Source organism: Scyliorhinus canicula, chromosome 2 (assembly GCF_902713615.1).
Source record: "Scyliorhinus canicula chromosome 2, sScyCan1.1, whole genome shotgun sequence".
NCBI classification, from domain to species: Eukaryota; Metazoa; Chordata; class Chondrichthyes; order Carcharhiniformes; family Scyliorhinidae; genus Scyliorhinus; species Scyliorhinus canicula.
In genome coordinates, this window is record NC_052147.1 from 96,039,189 (window position 1) to 96,051,297 (window position 12,109).

At 47.2% G+C, this 12,109-nt stretch overlaps 1 protein-coding gene across 1 annotated transcript in view; it reads left to right on the top strand.

Moving 5' to 3' along the window:
- LOC119956427 (metastasis-associated protein MTA1-like) overlaps window positions 1–12,109 on the top strand; it is a 212,396-nt gene that overhangs the window by 79,602 nt on the left and 120,685 nt on the right. The window contains exon 5 of the mRNA XM_038783640.1: window positions 7,777–7,894. Coding sequence (XP_038639568.1) covers window positions 7,777–7,894 — 118 coding nt within the window. The remainder of the gene's footprint in view (window positions 1–7,776; window positions 7,895–12,109) is intronic.

Sequence of the window (12,109 nt, forward strand, 5' to 3'; positions counted from 1 at the left end):
ACTTATCCAGGTCCTGTGTGTGAATATACGTTTCTGTTGTGAATAAATGAGTACTTTATTTTTACTCGATTGACTTCTTTGTCTTTACTAAACAGGGTATCCCTTCAGTGGGAGGGAAAAACTGTCCTCAAATACTTCAAACTCCACACCCACACTCCTGTATCCCCCATCTACACTAGGAGGGAGTCATCATCCTATATTTTTGGGAAATGAAGCCATTTTATCTAATCCAAGCTGTACCTATCCTGGGAGTGTTTGCTAGAACATTGTAGAAGGAACTTTGCTCTGTATCAGACACTTTCTGTACCTGCACCGAGAATGTGTTTGATGGAACAGTGTATAAAATAGGATTGTCCAACCTTTCCACTTAGGTGGGACAGCATTTCCATTGTCCTCTCACTCAAGGGGCCAATGAGCAAACTTCAGAAAGATCAAGTTTAACACAACATTAAACGTGAATTTCAAAATAAAATTGAGGCCTGAAGAAAAGAAGCAACTTGCTGAGCAAAAATAAAGTAATGTCAAAGCAGTAAATTGAGAATTAAAGAGTAATTAATAAAGTTTACCATTAGAGTGTGACTGGTCAATGTCTGTTTGTTTGGCCCACTCCCAAACCTTTGATGCTCACAAACTCATCCTCACCTATCATGGGTACGATTGTGTATTGGTATGTGAGGGTTAGTGGGAATGCTGGCACTGTAAGTGAACTAGATACAAACACTCCCTCATTCTCTTCCTCCACAATCCCATATTCACTCCTCAAAACTCCCTCATTCACTCCCCCATACTCGCCCACTCACATCCCTTCTCCACCCTCCCTCACTCACTCTCCACATTCCTCATTCACCCTCCAACACTCACTCTCACAACTCATTCAAGCATGCTTTTCTCTCCACAACCCCTGGGCAACGAGTCTTTTCATGCTCACCATCCACCCCGCTCCCGCTCGTATCATTGCATCCAGCCTCTTCTGGCTCTACATTGAGTCTCTCCTTTCCCGACCCGGCCCAGCCCGTAGCCAGTCTCTTCCTTCATCTGGCCCCAGCCTAGAATCGAGCGAGTCTCGCCTTCCCCACCCGACTCAGCCAGCAGCAAGTCCTCTCCTTCCCCAGCCTGCCACAGTCTCTCTCCCTCCCCTTCTGTACAGGACAGTCTCTCTTTCTTCTCTGCTCCCAAATTTTCAGAGCACTGTTGCTGTTCTCAGCAATCACAGACTGCTTCTCTCTCCACATTTTCTGCCGATAGTCTCACGATTGAACCATCTTCCACTGCACTTACCAGCACGTTGAAAGCTACCTCTGGGGCCATTTCTGGGGGCTTCATAGATCAAACCTGGCCTGTGGGCCAGATGTTGGACAAGCCTGGTGTCGAGACAATGTCACTGTGTGTCTAACCAATACTGTACTTGGTGTTGGAATGTCAGGCAGGGCAATATAACGGACTTTACTCTCAATCTAACCCAATTTTTACCTTCCCTGGGACTGTTTAATAGGACAATGTAAAGAGAGTATTTTTCTGTACCTAATTAGAGCTGCATCTGCTTTGGGAATAGAACAGGGTTCACAGTCCCCACAAGTTCCTGAGAGAGTTTCAAGGGGCCCAATCAAAATAACCAAAAGAAACTTATTTCACTCACCCTCATCGATCTGCTGTGCTCCTGCCACGTTCTTCACACTGTCAGGGTCAGATGTGACCAATCCAGTGTTCAATTAATTTTGTACTTTAGATGAGTGACATGAAGGCAATCAGAACAGCAATCCCAGTTCGGGTGTGATAAGTTCATGGAGACATTGTCGGATTTCAGACATGATAGGGCAAGGTGATTGGTGCAGAGTGATACATCAGCGCTAGACCATCAGGAACACATTGAGTTGATCACGCAGCATCAAAAAGATAGCTTAGCTCCTCAATTAATTTGTTGAGGAGCAGCAGCCAGTGAATAATAAATAACCAGCTGCAACAATAGAGACGTTAAAGGAGAGCTTCCTCTTTGTACCCCTCAGTCTGATGTAATGTTGGGGTTTAGGGCCATGGTTCAGACCATGTCTATGTTACATTGTTTCTGGCTTGACAGTAGTAAAAAAAAATAAAATGCCATCTATTTCTAGTTATTGATTAAAGGGGTTAGGGTTAACATATGACCAGGTTTCAAATCATCTACTCAATAAATGCACTGAAAGGAATAAATTCAACAGTCCTGAAATGAATTTGTTTGAATGTCCTAACGTTGGTGCATTATCTCAAGATTGTTTTCCTGAATTACCTGCTACCTTAAGTTAATCAGGTCCTAATCAGCAATGCTTTGAAATCTGCTCAGCTGATATGTATCAATACAACATTTATCAAGTCTCTAAGTGGTCTAAAGAAAGGTTTTTTTTAAGACCTCCTTCACCTAGTTGGCAGGACAAAAAAAGCTCATGATTCACTCGCTGCCTCCAGTTTCTTTCAATTAAGGGGCAATTTAGCGTGGCCAATCCACGTACATTGCACATCGTTGGGTTGTGGTGGTGAGACCCATTCAGACACGGGAGAATGTGCAAACTCCACACAGACACTGATCCGGAGTCGGGATCGAACCCAGGTCCTTTGTGCTGTGAGGCAGCAATGCAAACCATTGTTCTGCCCTACTGCCTCCAGTTTCAACCTCCATCTGTCCTGCAGTGGGAGATTATGCAATGAGTTTCTTCTGGTTGCTCCGGTTTCCTTTCACGGTCCAGGGATGTTCAGGTTGGGTGGATTGGCCATGCTAAATTGTTCCTTAGTGTCACAAAAGGTTAGGTTGAGTTACGGGGATAGGGTGGAGGTGTGGGCTTAAGTAGGGTGCTCTGTCCGATGGCTTGCTTCTGGCGGGGACGTGCTTCACCAGAAAACTGGTTCGGCAGGACGGAGAATCCTGCCAAATATGTTTAATTGTGTAACTAATTTTTGGAAGAAACAATACGTGTGTTGTGTTGCAGAAGGTCATTGGGATATTTATATCATCGGATGGGAGCTCAAAAGCTCCCCTGGTGCAGAGGAAGTTTTTCCTCCCCATTCTAAATCTGCCCTGAGAAATCTAACTCTAGCCCTGAGAGTGTTTGATGGGTCAGTGTAACATTTATTTCATAGAACCTAATCATGCAGCCATTCGGCCCATCAAGTCTGCACCAACCCTCTGAAAGAGCACCCCACCTTGGCACCTGCACCATCCCCATAACCTCACCTAACCTTTGGACACTAAGGGTCAATTTTGCATGGCCAATCCACCTAATCTGCACCTCTTTGAACTACAGAAGGAAACCGGAGTACCCGGAGGAAACCTAAGCAGACACAGCGAGAATGTGCAAATTCCACACGGTCACTCGAGGTTGGAATCGAACCCAGGTCACAGGCACTGCGAGGCATCAGTGCTGACCACTGTCCTGCCCTAATTGAGTACAGTGTTGAGTGAGGTTTACCTCTGTGCTTAAATCCTGGTTAGGCTGGGATTCTTTTCCTTGGAGCAGAGAAGGCTGAAGGGGAATCTGATTGAGGTATACAAAATTATGAAGGACAGATATATGATTAGCTTTCCCCTTTAGTAGAGGGGTCAATAACTAGGGGGCATAGATTTAAGGTAAGGAGCAGGAGATTTAGACACTTAGAGGAAAAACCTTTTCACCAAGAAGGTGATGGGAATTTGGAACTCACTGCCTGAAAGTGTGGCAGAGGCAGGAACCGTCACAACATTGCAGAAGTATTTAGATGAGCACTTGAAACGCCATAGTATACAAGACTATGGACCTAGTGCTAGAAAATGGAATTAGAATAGATAGTTGCTTGATGGCCAGCGCAGACATGGTGGGCTGAGGCCTCTTTTTGTGCTGTAAAACTTTGACTTTAAAGGATATTGGCACAGGAGATCATGGTGTAGAAACTGTGTGGGCAGCAATAAGAAGCACCGAGGGACAGAAAACATTGTTGGGGGTTGTCTATAGGCCCCAAACAATGGAGATACTGGGGAAGATATTCAACAACAAATCAGATGCATGCAATAAGGGTACGACTGTAATCATAGAGTTTTTTCAGCATGGAAAAAGGCCCTTCAGCCCATTGTATCTGTGCTGACCATCAAGCACCTATCTACTCTCATCCCATTTTTCTGCACTTGGCCCGTAGCCTTGTTTGTTGTGGCATTCATGTGCTCATCTGAATACTTCTTAGATATTGTGAGGGTTCACGCATCTACCAACCTTTCAGGCAGTGAGTTCATGGGTGCCTTGAAATTACACATAGATTGGATAAACCAAACGGGCAGTGGTATAGTAGAGGAAGAATTCCTGGAGTGTGTATGTGATTTTTTTTTTAGATCAATACGTTGAAAAACCAACCAGAGAACAGGCTATTCTAGACTGGGGGTGTAGTGTAATGAGAAAGGATTAAGTAACAATTTTGTTGTTCCCTTGGGGAAGAGCGGCCATAATATGATAGAATTCTTCATTAAGATGGAAAGTGAAGTCGTTGAATCCAAAACTAGGGTCCTGAATCTTAATAAAAGAGGGTATGAAGCACAAATTGACGCGTATAGATTGGGGAACATTACTAAAGGGGTTGACAGTGGACAAGGCAATGGTTCATTTTTAAGAATGCGTGCAGGAATTACAACAATTATTCGTTCCTGTCTGATGCCAAAATAAAAGAGGAAAGGTGCCTGAACCATGGCTTACAAAAGAAATTAAGGATAATATTAAATCCAAAGTGGAGGCATATAAAATTGCCAGGAAAAACCAGAAAGTCTGAGGATTGGGAGCATTTCAGAATTCAACAAAGGGGGGACAAAAGATCGGATAAAGAGGGAGACAATAGAGCATGAGAGTAAAATTGCAGGGAACGTAGAAACTGACCTTAAACTGAACGTAGAAACTAACCGATCTCTCTACACATCTTTTCTTTGTAGCACTATATTGTGTATGCTTCTCCCGATGTATATGCATATGTCTAAGTATTTACATTGTGTATTTATTGCATGTCCTATGTTTTTCATGTATGGAACGATCTGCTGGGACTGTACACAGAACAATACTTTTCACTGTACCTCGGTACATGTAACAAATCTAAATATGAAAGCTTCTATAATTATGTGAAGAGAGAAACCTCAGTAAAGACAAATGTAGGTCCCTTATAGTCAGAAGCAAGGGAGACAAAGAAAATGATGCTGTGGAAATCAATGGGGTTAAAGGCAGACAAATCACCAGGGCCTGATGATTTACATCCCAGAATATTAAACGAAGTGGCACTGGAAATATTGGATGCATTGGTGATCATCTTCCAAAATTGTATAGACTCTGGGGCAGTTCCTACAGATTGGAGGGTGCAAATGTAACCCCACTATTTCCCAGCTTGGGTCGCTGTGCAGATTCTGCACGTTCTCACCATGTCTGTGTGGGATTCCTCCAGGTGCTCCGGTTTCCTCCCACAAGTGTTGAAAGACGTGCTTCTAGAACAGTACAGCACAGAACAGGCCCTTCGGCCCTCGATGTTGTGCCGAGCAATGATCACCCCACTCAAGCCAACGTATCCACCCTATACCAGTAAACCCCCCCCATCATTAACCTTATTTTTTAGGACACTAAGGGCAATTTAGCATGGCCAATCCACCTAACCCGCACATCTTTGGACTGTGGGAAGAAACCGGAGCACCCGGAGGAAACCCAAGCACACACGGGGAGGACATGCAGACTCCGCACAGACAGTGACCCAGCCGGGAATCGAACCTGGGACCCTGGAGCTGTGAAGCACTTATGCTAACCACCATGCTACCGTGCTGCCCCTCTAGGTAATTTGGACATTCTGAATTCTCTATCTGTGTAGCCAAACAGGCGCCAGAGAGTGGCGATTTGGGGCTTTTCACGGTAATTTCATGCAGTATTGATGCAAGCCTGCTTGTGACAATGAAGATTATTATTATTATTATAAAAAGGAGGGTGAGGAAAAAAGGGGAGAATTACAGACCAGTTAGTCTGACATCGGTAGTGGGGAAGGTGTTCAGAGTCTATTATAAAAGATGTGATAACAGAACATTTCAAAAGCATCAATGGGATTGGACAAAGTCAGCATGGGCTTATGAAAGGAGCATCATGTTTAACAAATCTATTGGAGTTTTTTGAGGTTAGATAAGGGAGAATCGGTGGATGTGGTGTATTTGGACTTTCAGAAGGCTTTTGATAAGGTCCCTCATAAGAGGTTAGTGGGCAAAATTAAAGCACATTGGATACGGGGTAAAGTACTGGCATGGATTGAGAATAGGTTGACAGACAGGAAACATAAAATGGGAATAAATGGGTCTTTCCAAGTGACAGGCAATGGCTAGTGGCGTACCGCAGGGACCAGTGCTTGGGCCCCAGCAGTTTATGACATATATAAATGACCTGGATGAGGGAACCAGGCATTTTTAAGTTTGCTGACAGCATAAAACGGGGCAGAATTGTGAGTTGTGAGGATGACACAAGGAGACTTCAAGGTGACTTCGGCAAGTTGAGTAGGCAAACACATGGCAGATACTGTACAACATGGCGAAATGTAAAGTTCTACACTTTGATGTGAAAAACAGAAAGGAAGAGTATTATTTAAATGGTGATATATTGTGAAGTGTGGATGTACGAAGGAATCTGTGTGTCCTTGTACACCAGTCAGTAAAAATGATGAGGCAGCTGCAGCAACCTGGTTTAGCACACTGGGCTAAATAGCTGGCTTTTAAAGCAGACCGAGGCAGGCCAGCAGCACGGTTCAATTTCCGTACCAGCCTCCCCGAACAGGTGCCGGAATGTGGCGACTAGGGGCTTTTCACAGTAACTTCATTTGAAGCCTACTTATGACAAGCCATTTTCATTTTATTTTCATTTCAGCAACCAATTGGAAGGCAAATGGTGTGTTGACCTTCATTGCACCAAGATTCAAGTTTATAAGTAGGGATGGCTTACTGTAGTTATGCAGGTCCTTGGTGAGACCACACCTGGAATATTGTGTGCAATTTTGGTCTCCCTGCCTAAGAAATATATACTTGCCATAGAGGGAGTGCAGCGGAGGCTCACTAGGCTGATACAGGGATTGGAGTGATTGTCCTCTGTGAAGAGAGTGATTTGACTGGGCCTGTGTTCACTAGAATTTAGAAGAATGAGAGGAGACCTGAAAATTATATAATTCTAACAGGGCTAGACAGACTGGATGCAGGGAGTTTGTTTGGTTGGGGAATCGAGAACCAGGAGACACAGTCTTCGGATACGGGGTAGACTATTTAGGACTGAGATGAGGAAAGATTTCTTCACTCAAAGGTTAGTGAATCTGTGGAATTCTCTAACACAGTAGCCTATGAAGGCCAAGTCACTGAATATATTCAAGAAAGAGGTCAATAATGTTTTAGATTTTAATGGCATCAAGGGGTATGAGGAGAAAGCAGGAATATGGCATTGAGATAGAGGACCAGCCATGATATCGAATGGCGAAGCAGACACAAAGGGCCGAATGGCCTACTTTTAATTGCGATGTTTCTCCTCCGGGAATGTTTGACGGGACTGTTTAAAGACAGCATCACTCTGTATCTAAACTGCTGTATATGTCCTGGGCACATCAAGTAGAAAATACTCCATGATACAACATTAATCTTTCACCAGGAAAGCAAGGATACAATCATTTATAAAAGTTTAAGTCAGCAGGTACTGGTGTCTTTGTTCATTCAGATGCAATTGGTATTTAAATTTCAGGGTTAGCAGACATGCTTCATGCGAGTTTCCACTGAATGTTTGATTCCTTTCCCTCCAGGACACCTTTTTTTATTCGCTCGTCTATGATCCACAACTGAAGACTCTCTTGGCAGATAAGGGAGAGATCCGTATTGGTCCCCAGTACCAGGCAGACATTACAGACTTACTGAATGAAGGTAAATGGTCAGTAGGTTTAACGTGTGAATATCTCCATTCATGGCAACACAGACTTGTGAGTGGATCATTATGGGGTCATAACAGACAGAGGACTCTAAGCTCGTCAAGGGCTATCCATTCAGACTTATTCCTCATTATAAAATTTGGATTTCCATTCAATATGCTCTTGGCTCCAGCATCACCATAAAATCTCGTAAGTAGACCGCAGATCCCTTTTGATTAGGAATTCACCTTCGCTGCCCCAGTATCCAATGATTGGATGATATGATGGGGTGTTCCCATGGAAAGCTTTCGTTACATGAACGTGATGGAGAAAAATTGTATTTTTTTTTAACAAACAATTTTATTGAAGTATTTTTCGGCATTGTAAACAGTTATAAATAACAAAAGAAAACAAAAATGTGCAAACATCAACGTAAAACTAATACTTCAATCAAATCATACTGCACAAGCCCGCTCCTCTCCCATAGACACTACCCGCCTATTTATCCCTCCTACTCTACTCTCATACTACCACCCCGCTCTCTCCCACGAAGAAGTCGATGAATCGTTGCCACCTTCGAGTGAACCCCAGTACAGATCCCCTCAAGGCGAACTTAATTTTTTCTATACCCAGAAAACTTGACATGTCCGTAAGCCATAGTTCGGTCTTTGGGGGTTTTGAGTCCCTCCATGCCAGCAGTATTTGCCGCCGGGCTATTAGGGAAGCAAAGGCCAGAACATCGGCCTCTTTCTCCCCCTGTACTCCCGGGTCTTCCGAAACCGCGAAAATTGCCACCCCTGGACTCATCACCACCCTTGTTTTTAGCACCCGGGACATGATCCCCGCAAATCCCTCCCAGTACCCCCTAAGCTTAGGACATGCCCAAAACATGTGAACGTGGTTCGCCGGTCCTCCCGCGCATCTAGCACACTTGTCCTCTACCCCAAAGAATTTGCTCATCCAAGCTACCGTCATGTGGGCCCGGTGAACGACCTTAAATTGAATCAGGCTGAGCCTGGCACATGTTGCGGTTGAGTTTACCCTACTCAGGGCTTCTCCCGTCAAGCTCCTCCTCCCATTTGAGTTTCAATTCCTCCGTCTGGGACTCTTTCCCCCTTCATGAGCACCTTGTAAATATCCGAGACTCTACCCTCTCCTCCTTCTCCTTTAGAGACTATTCTGTCTTGGATCCCTGTTGGCGGGAGGCGTGGGAAGGATGGGACCTGTCTGCGGACAAAGTCCCGCATCTGTAAGTACCTAAAGTCATTTCCCCATACCAGCCCAAATTTCTCCTCCAAGCCCCTCAAACTCGCAAAGCTCCCCTCCAGGAACATATCGCCCACTCTCCTCACCCCCGCCCGTTGCCATGTTCGAAACCCACCATCCATGTTCCCGGGGGCGAATCGATGGTTATCACATATTGGAGCCCAGACCGACGCACCCACCTCCCCTACATGTTTCCTCCACTGGCCCCATATCCGCAGGGCCAGCCCCACTACCAGGCTGGTGGAGTACCTGGCCGGCGAAAGCGGTAGGGGAGCCATGACCAGGGCCCCTGCACGAAGCCGCCTCCACCCGCTCCCAGATAGACCCTGTACCCACCATCTACTTCCTTATCATGGCTATGTTAGCTGCCCAGTAGTAGTTGATCAGACTCGGCAATGCCAGCCCTCCCTTGCTGCGGCTCCTTTCAAGCATCGCCTTCTTCACCCGTGGAGATTTTCCCGCCCATACACAGCACATGATGATTTTGCCAGTCCTTTTGAAGAAGGACCGTGGGATAAAGATCGGGAGGCACTGGAAGATGAACAGGAATCTAGGGAGGATTGTCATCCTTACAGTCTGCACCCTCCCTGCCAGTGACAGCGGGAGTGCCTCCCATCTCCGAAACTCCCTCTTCATTTGTTCCACCACTCCAGTCAAATTTAACTTGTGCAACCTGCCCCAGTCTCGTGCCACCTGTATCCCAAAGTACCGGAAACTTTCCCCAACCAGCCTAAATGGCAGCTCCTTCAGTCTATTCTCTTGGCCCCTTGCCTGCACCACAAACATCTCACTCTTGGCCATATTTAATTTGTAGCCTGAAAAGCGGCCGAACTTCCTCAATGTTTCCAGTATATTTTCCATCCCGGCCAGTGGGTCGGACACGTACAGGAGCAGGTCGTCCGCATAGAGAGACCCTATGTCGTTGTCTCTCTCCCCCGCCCCCCCCCCCCCCCCCCCCCCCCCCCCCCCCCCCCCATGTCAGTCCCTTCCACCCCTCCGCAGCTCTCAACGCAATCGCCAACGGCTCTATGGCCAGCGCGAACAGCAACGGGGAGAGTGGGCATCCCTGTCTGGTCCCGCGAAGCAGTCTGAAATAATCTGACATTATCCTGTTCGTCCTAACGCTAGATTTTGGGGCCTGGCCCGTAGTCTGACCCAATTCACCAGTCCCTCCTCGAAATCAAACCGTCCAAGCACCTCCCACAAATAGATCACCCGGTCGAAGGCCTTCTCGGGGTCCATTGCCATCACTACCTCCACCTCCTTTCCCGTCGGGGCATCATGATCACATTAAGCAATCTTTTCAAGTTAGCTGTCAGCTGCCTGCCTTTCACAAACCCTGTCTGATCGTCCCCAATCACCTCCGGTACGCAGTCCTCAATTCTAATCGCCAGGACCTTTGCCAGGAGCTTGGCATCCACATTGATCAGGGAGATTGGCCTGTATGACCCGCAGGATTCCGGGTCCTTGTCCTGCTTCAATATCAGCGAGATGGTGGCTTGCGACATTGGCGGCGGCAGGGTCCCTCTGTCCCTTGCCTCATTTAAAAACCTTAGAAAAGACCGGTCCCACTATCTCCGAAAACTTCTTGTAAAACTCTACTGGGTATCCATCCGGCCCCGGGGCATTCCCCGACTGCATGGCCTTTAGGCCCCCCAATACCTCCTCCGTTCTAATCGGGGCCCCCAGCCCGTCCACTAGTGCCCCGCCTACTTTTGGGAATGTTAGTCCGTCCAGGAACCTTTTCATCTCCTCCGGCTCTTCTGGGGGTTCTGAAGTATACAGCTTATTCTAGAAGTCCCGGAATACCTTATTCAGCCCTGACGGGTCCTCCACTCTGCTCCCCTCCCCATCAATCACTTTACATATTTCCCTGGCTGCCTCCCTCTTCCTGAGTTGCTGTGCTAGCAATCTGCTGGCCTTCTCCCCATGCTCATACACCACTCCCCTCGCCTTCCTAAGTTGGTCCATGGCCCTACTCGTGGATAGCACCCCGAGTTCCACCTGTAATCTACGACTCTCCCTGAGTAGGTCCTCCCCCGGGGACCCCGTATGCTCCTCGTCTATCCGATAATTTTTCCTAACCAATCTGTCCATTTCTGCTCTGTCCGCCCTGACCCTGTGAGCCCGAATTGAGATCAGCTCCCCCCCCCACTACTGCCTTCAACGCCTCCCACAGGGTCGCTGCTGAAACCTCCCCCGTATCGTTCACCTGCAAGTAGTTTGCATACACCTCCGAAGTCTCTCACATATCCCCTCCTCCGACAACAATCCTACGTCTAACCTCCATTGCGGGCGTTGGTAATTCGCGCCCCCCCCCCCCCCCTTGCAGGTCCACCCAGTGCGGGGTATGGTCTGAGATAGTGATTGCCGAATATTCCGTATTCTTTACCTCCCCTACACAGTCCCTGCTCAAGATAAAAAAATCAACCCTAGAATATACTTTATGAACATGCGAGTAGAATGAGTAGCCCCTTCCCATGGGCTGTCTGGCTCTCCAGGGGTCCACTGCCCCCATTTACTCCATGAACCCTTTCAGCTTCCTTGCCATTGCTGGGAGTCTACCCGTTCTGGGACACGACTGGACCAGCCCCGGGTCAAGGACCGTATTAAAGTGTCGTCTCTCCCCCCCCCCCCCCCCCCCCATTATCAACCTACGTGAGTCTGGGTCCGGCTCTTCCCCAGCACTCTTTTGATAAAGTCACCGCCGTCCCAGTTCGGAGCATATATGTTCACCAGCACCACTCTCCTCCCCTCCAGTTTGCCCCTTCCCATAAGGAATCTGCCCCCGCCGTCTGCAACTACGCCTTCCGCTTCAAATTGAACCCGCTTATTGATCATCATTGCACAAATGCGCAAACACACATGCCCTTTTAACTGGCCCATTTTGTCCTCTGACATCCCCCCCCCCCCCCCCCCCCCCCCCCCCCCCCACCCCACCACCTGACTCCCTTGACTAGCCAAT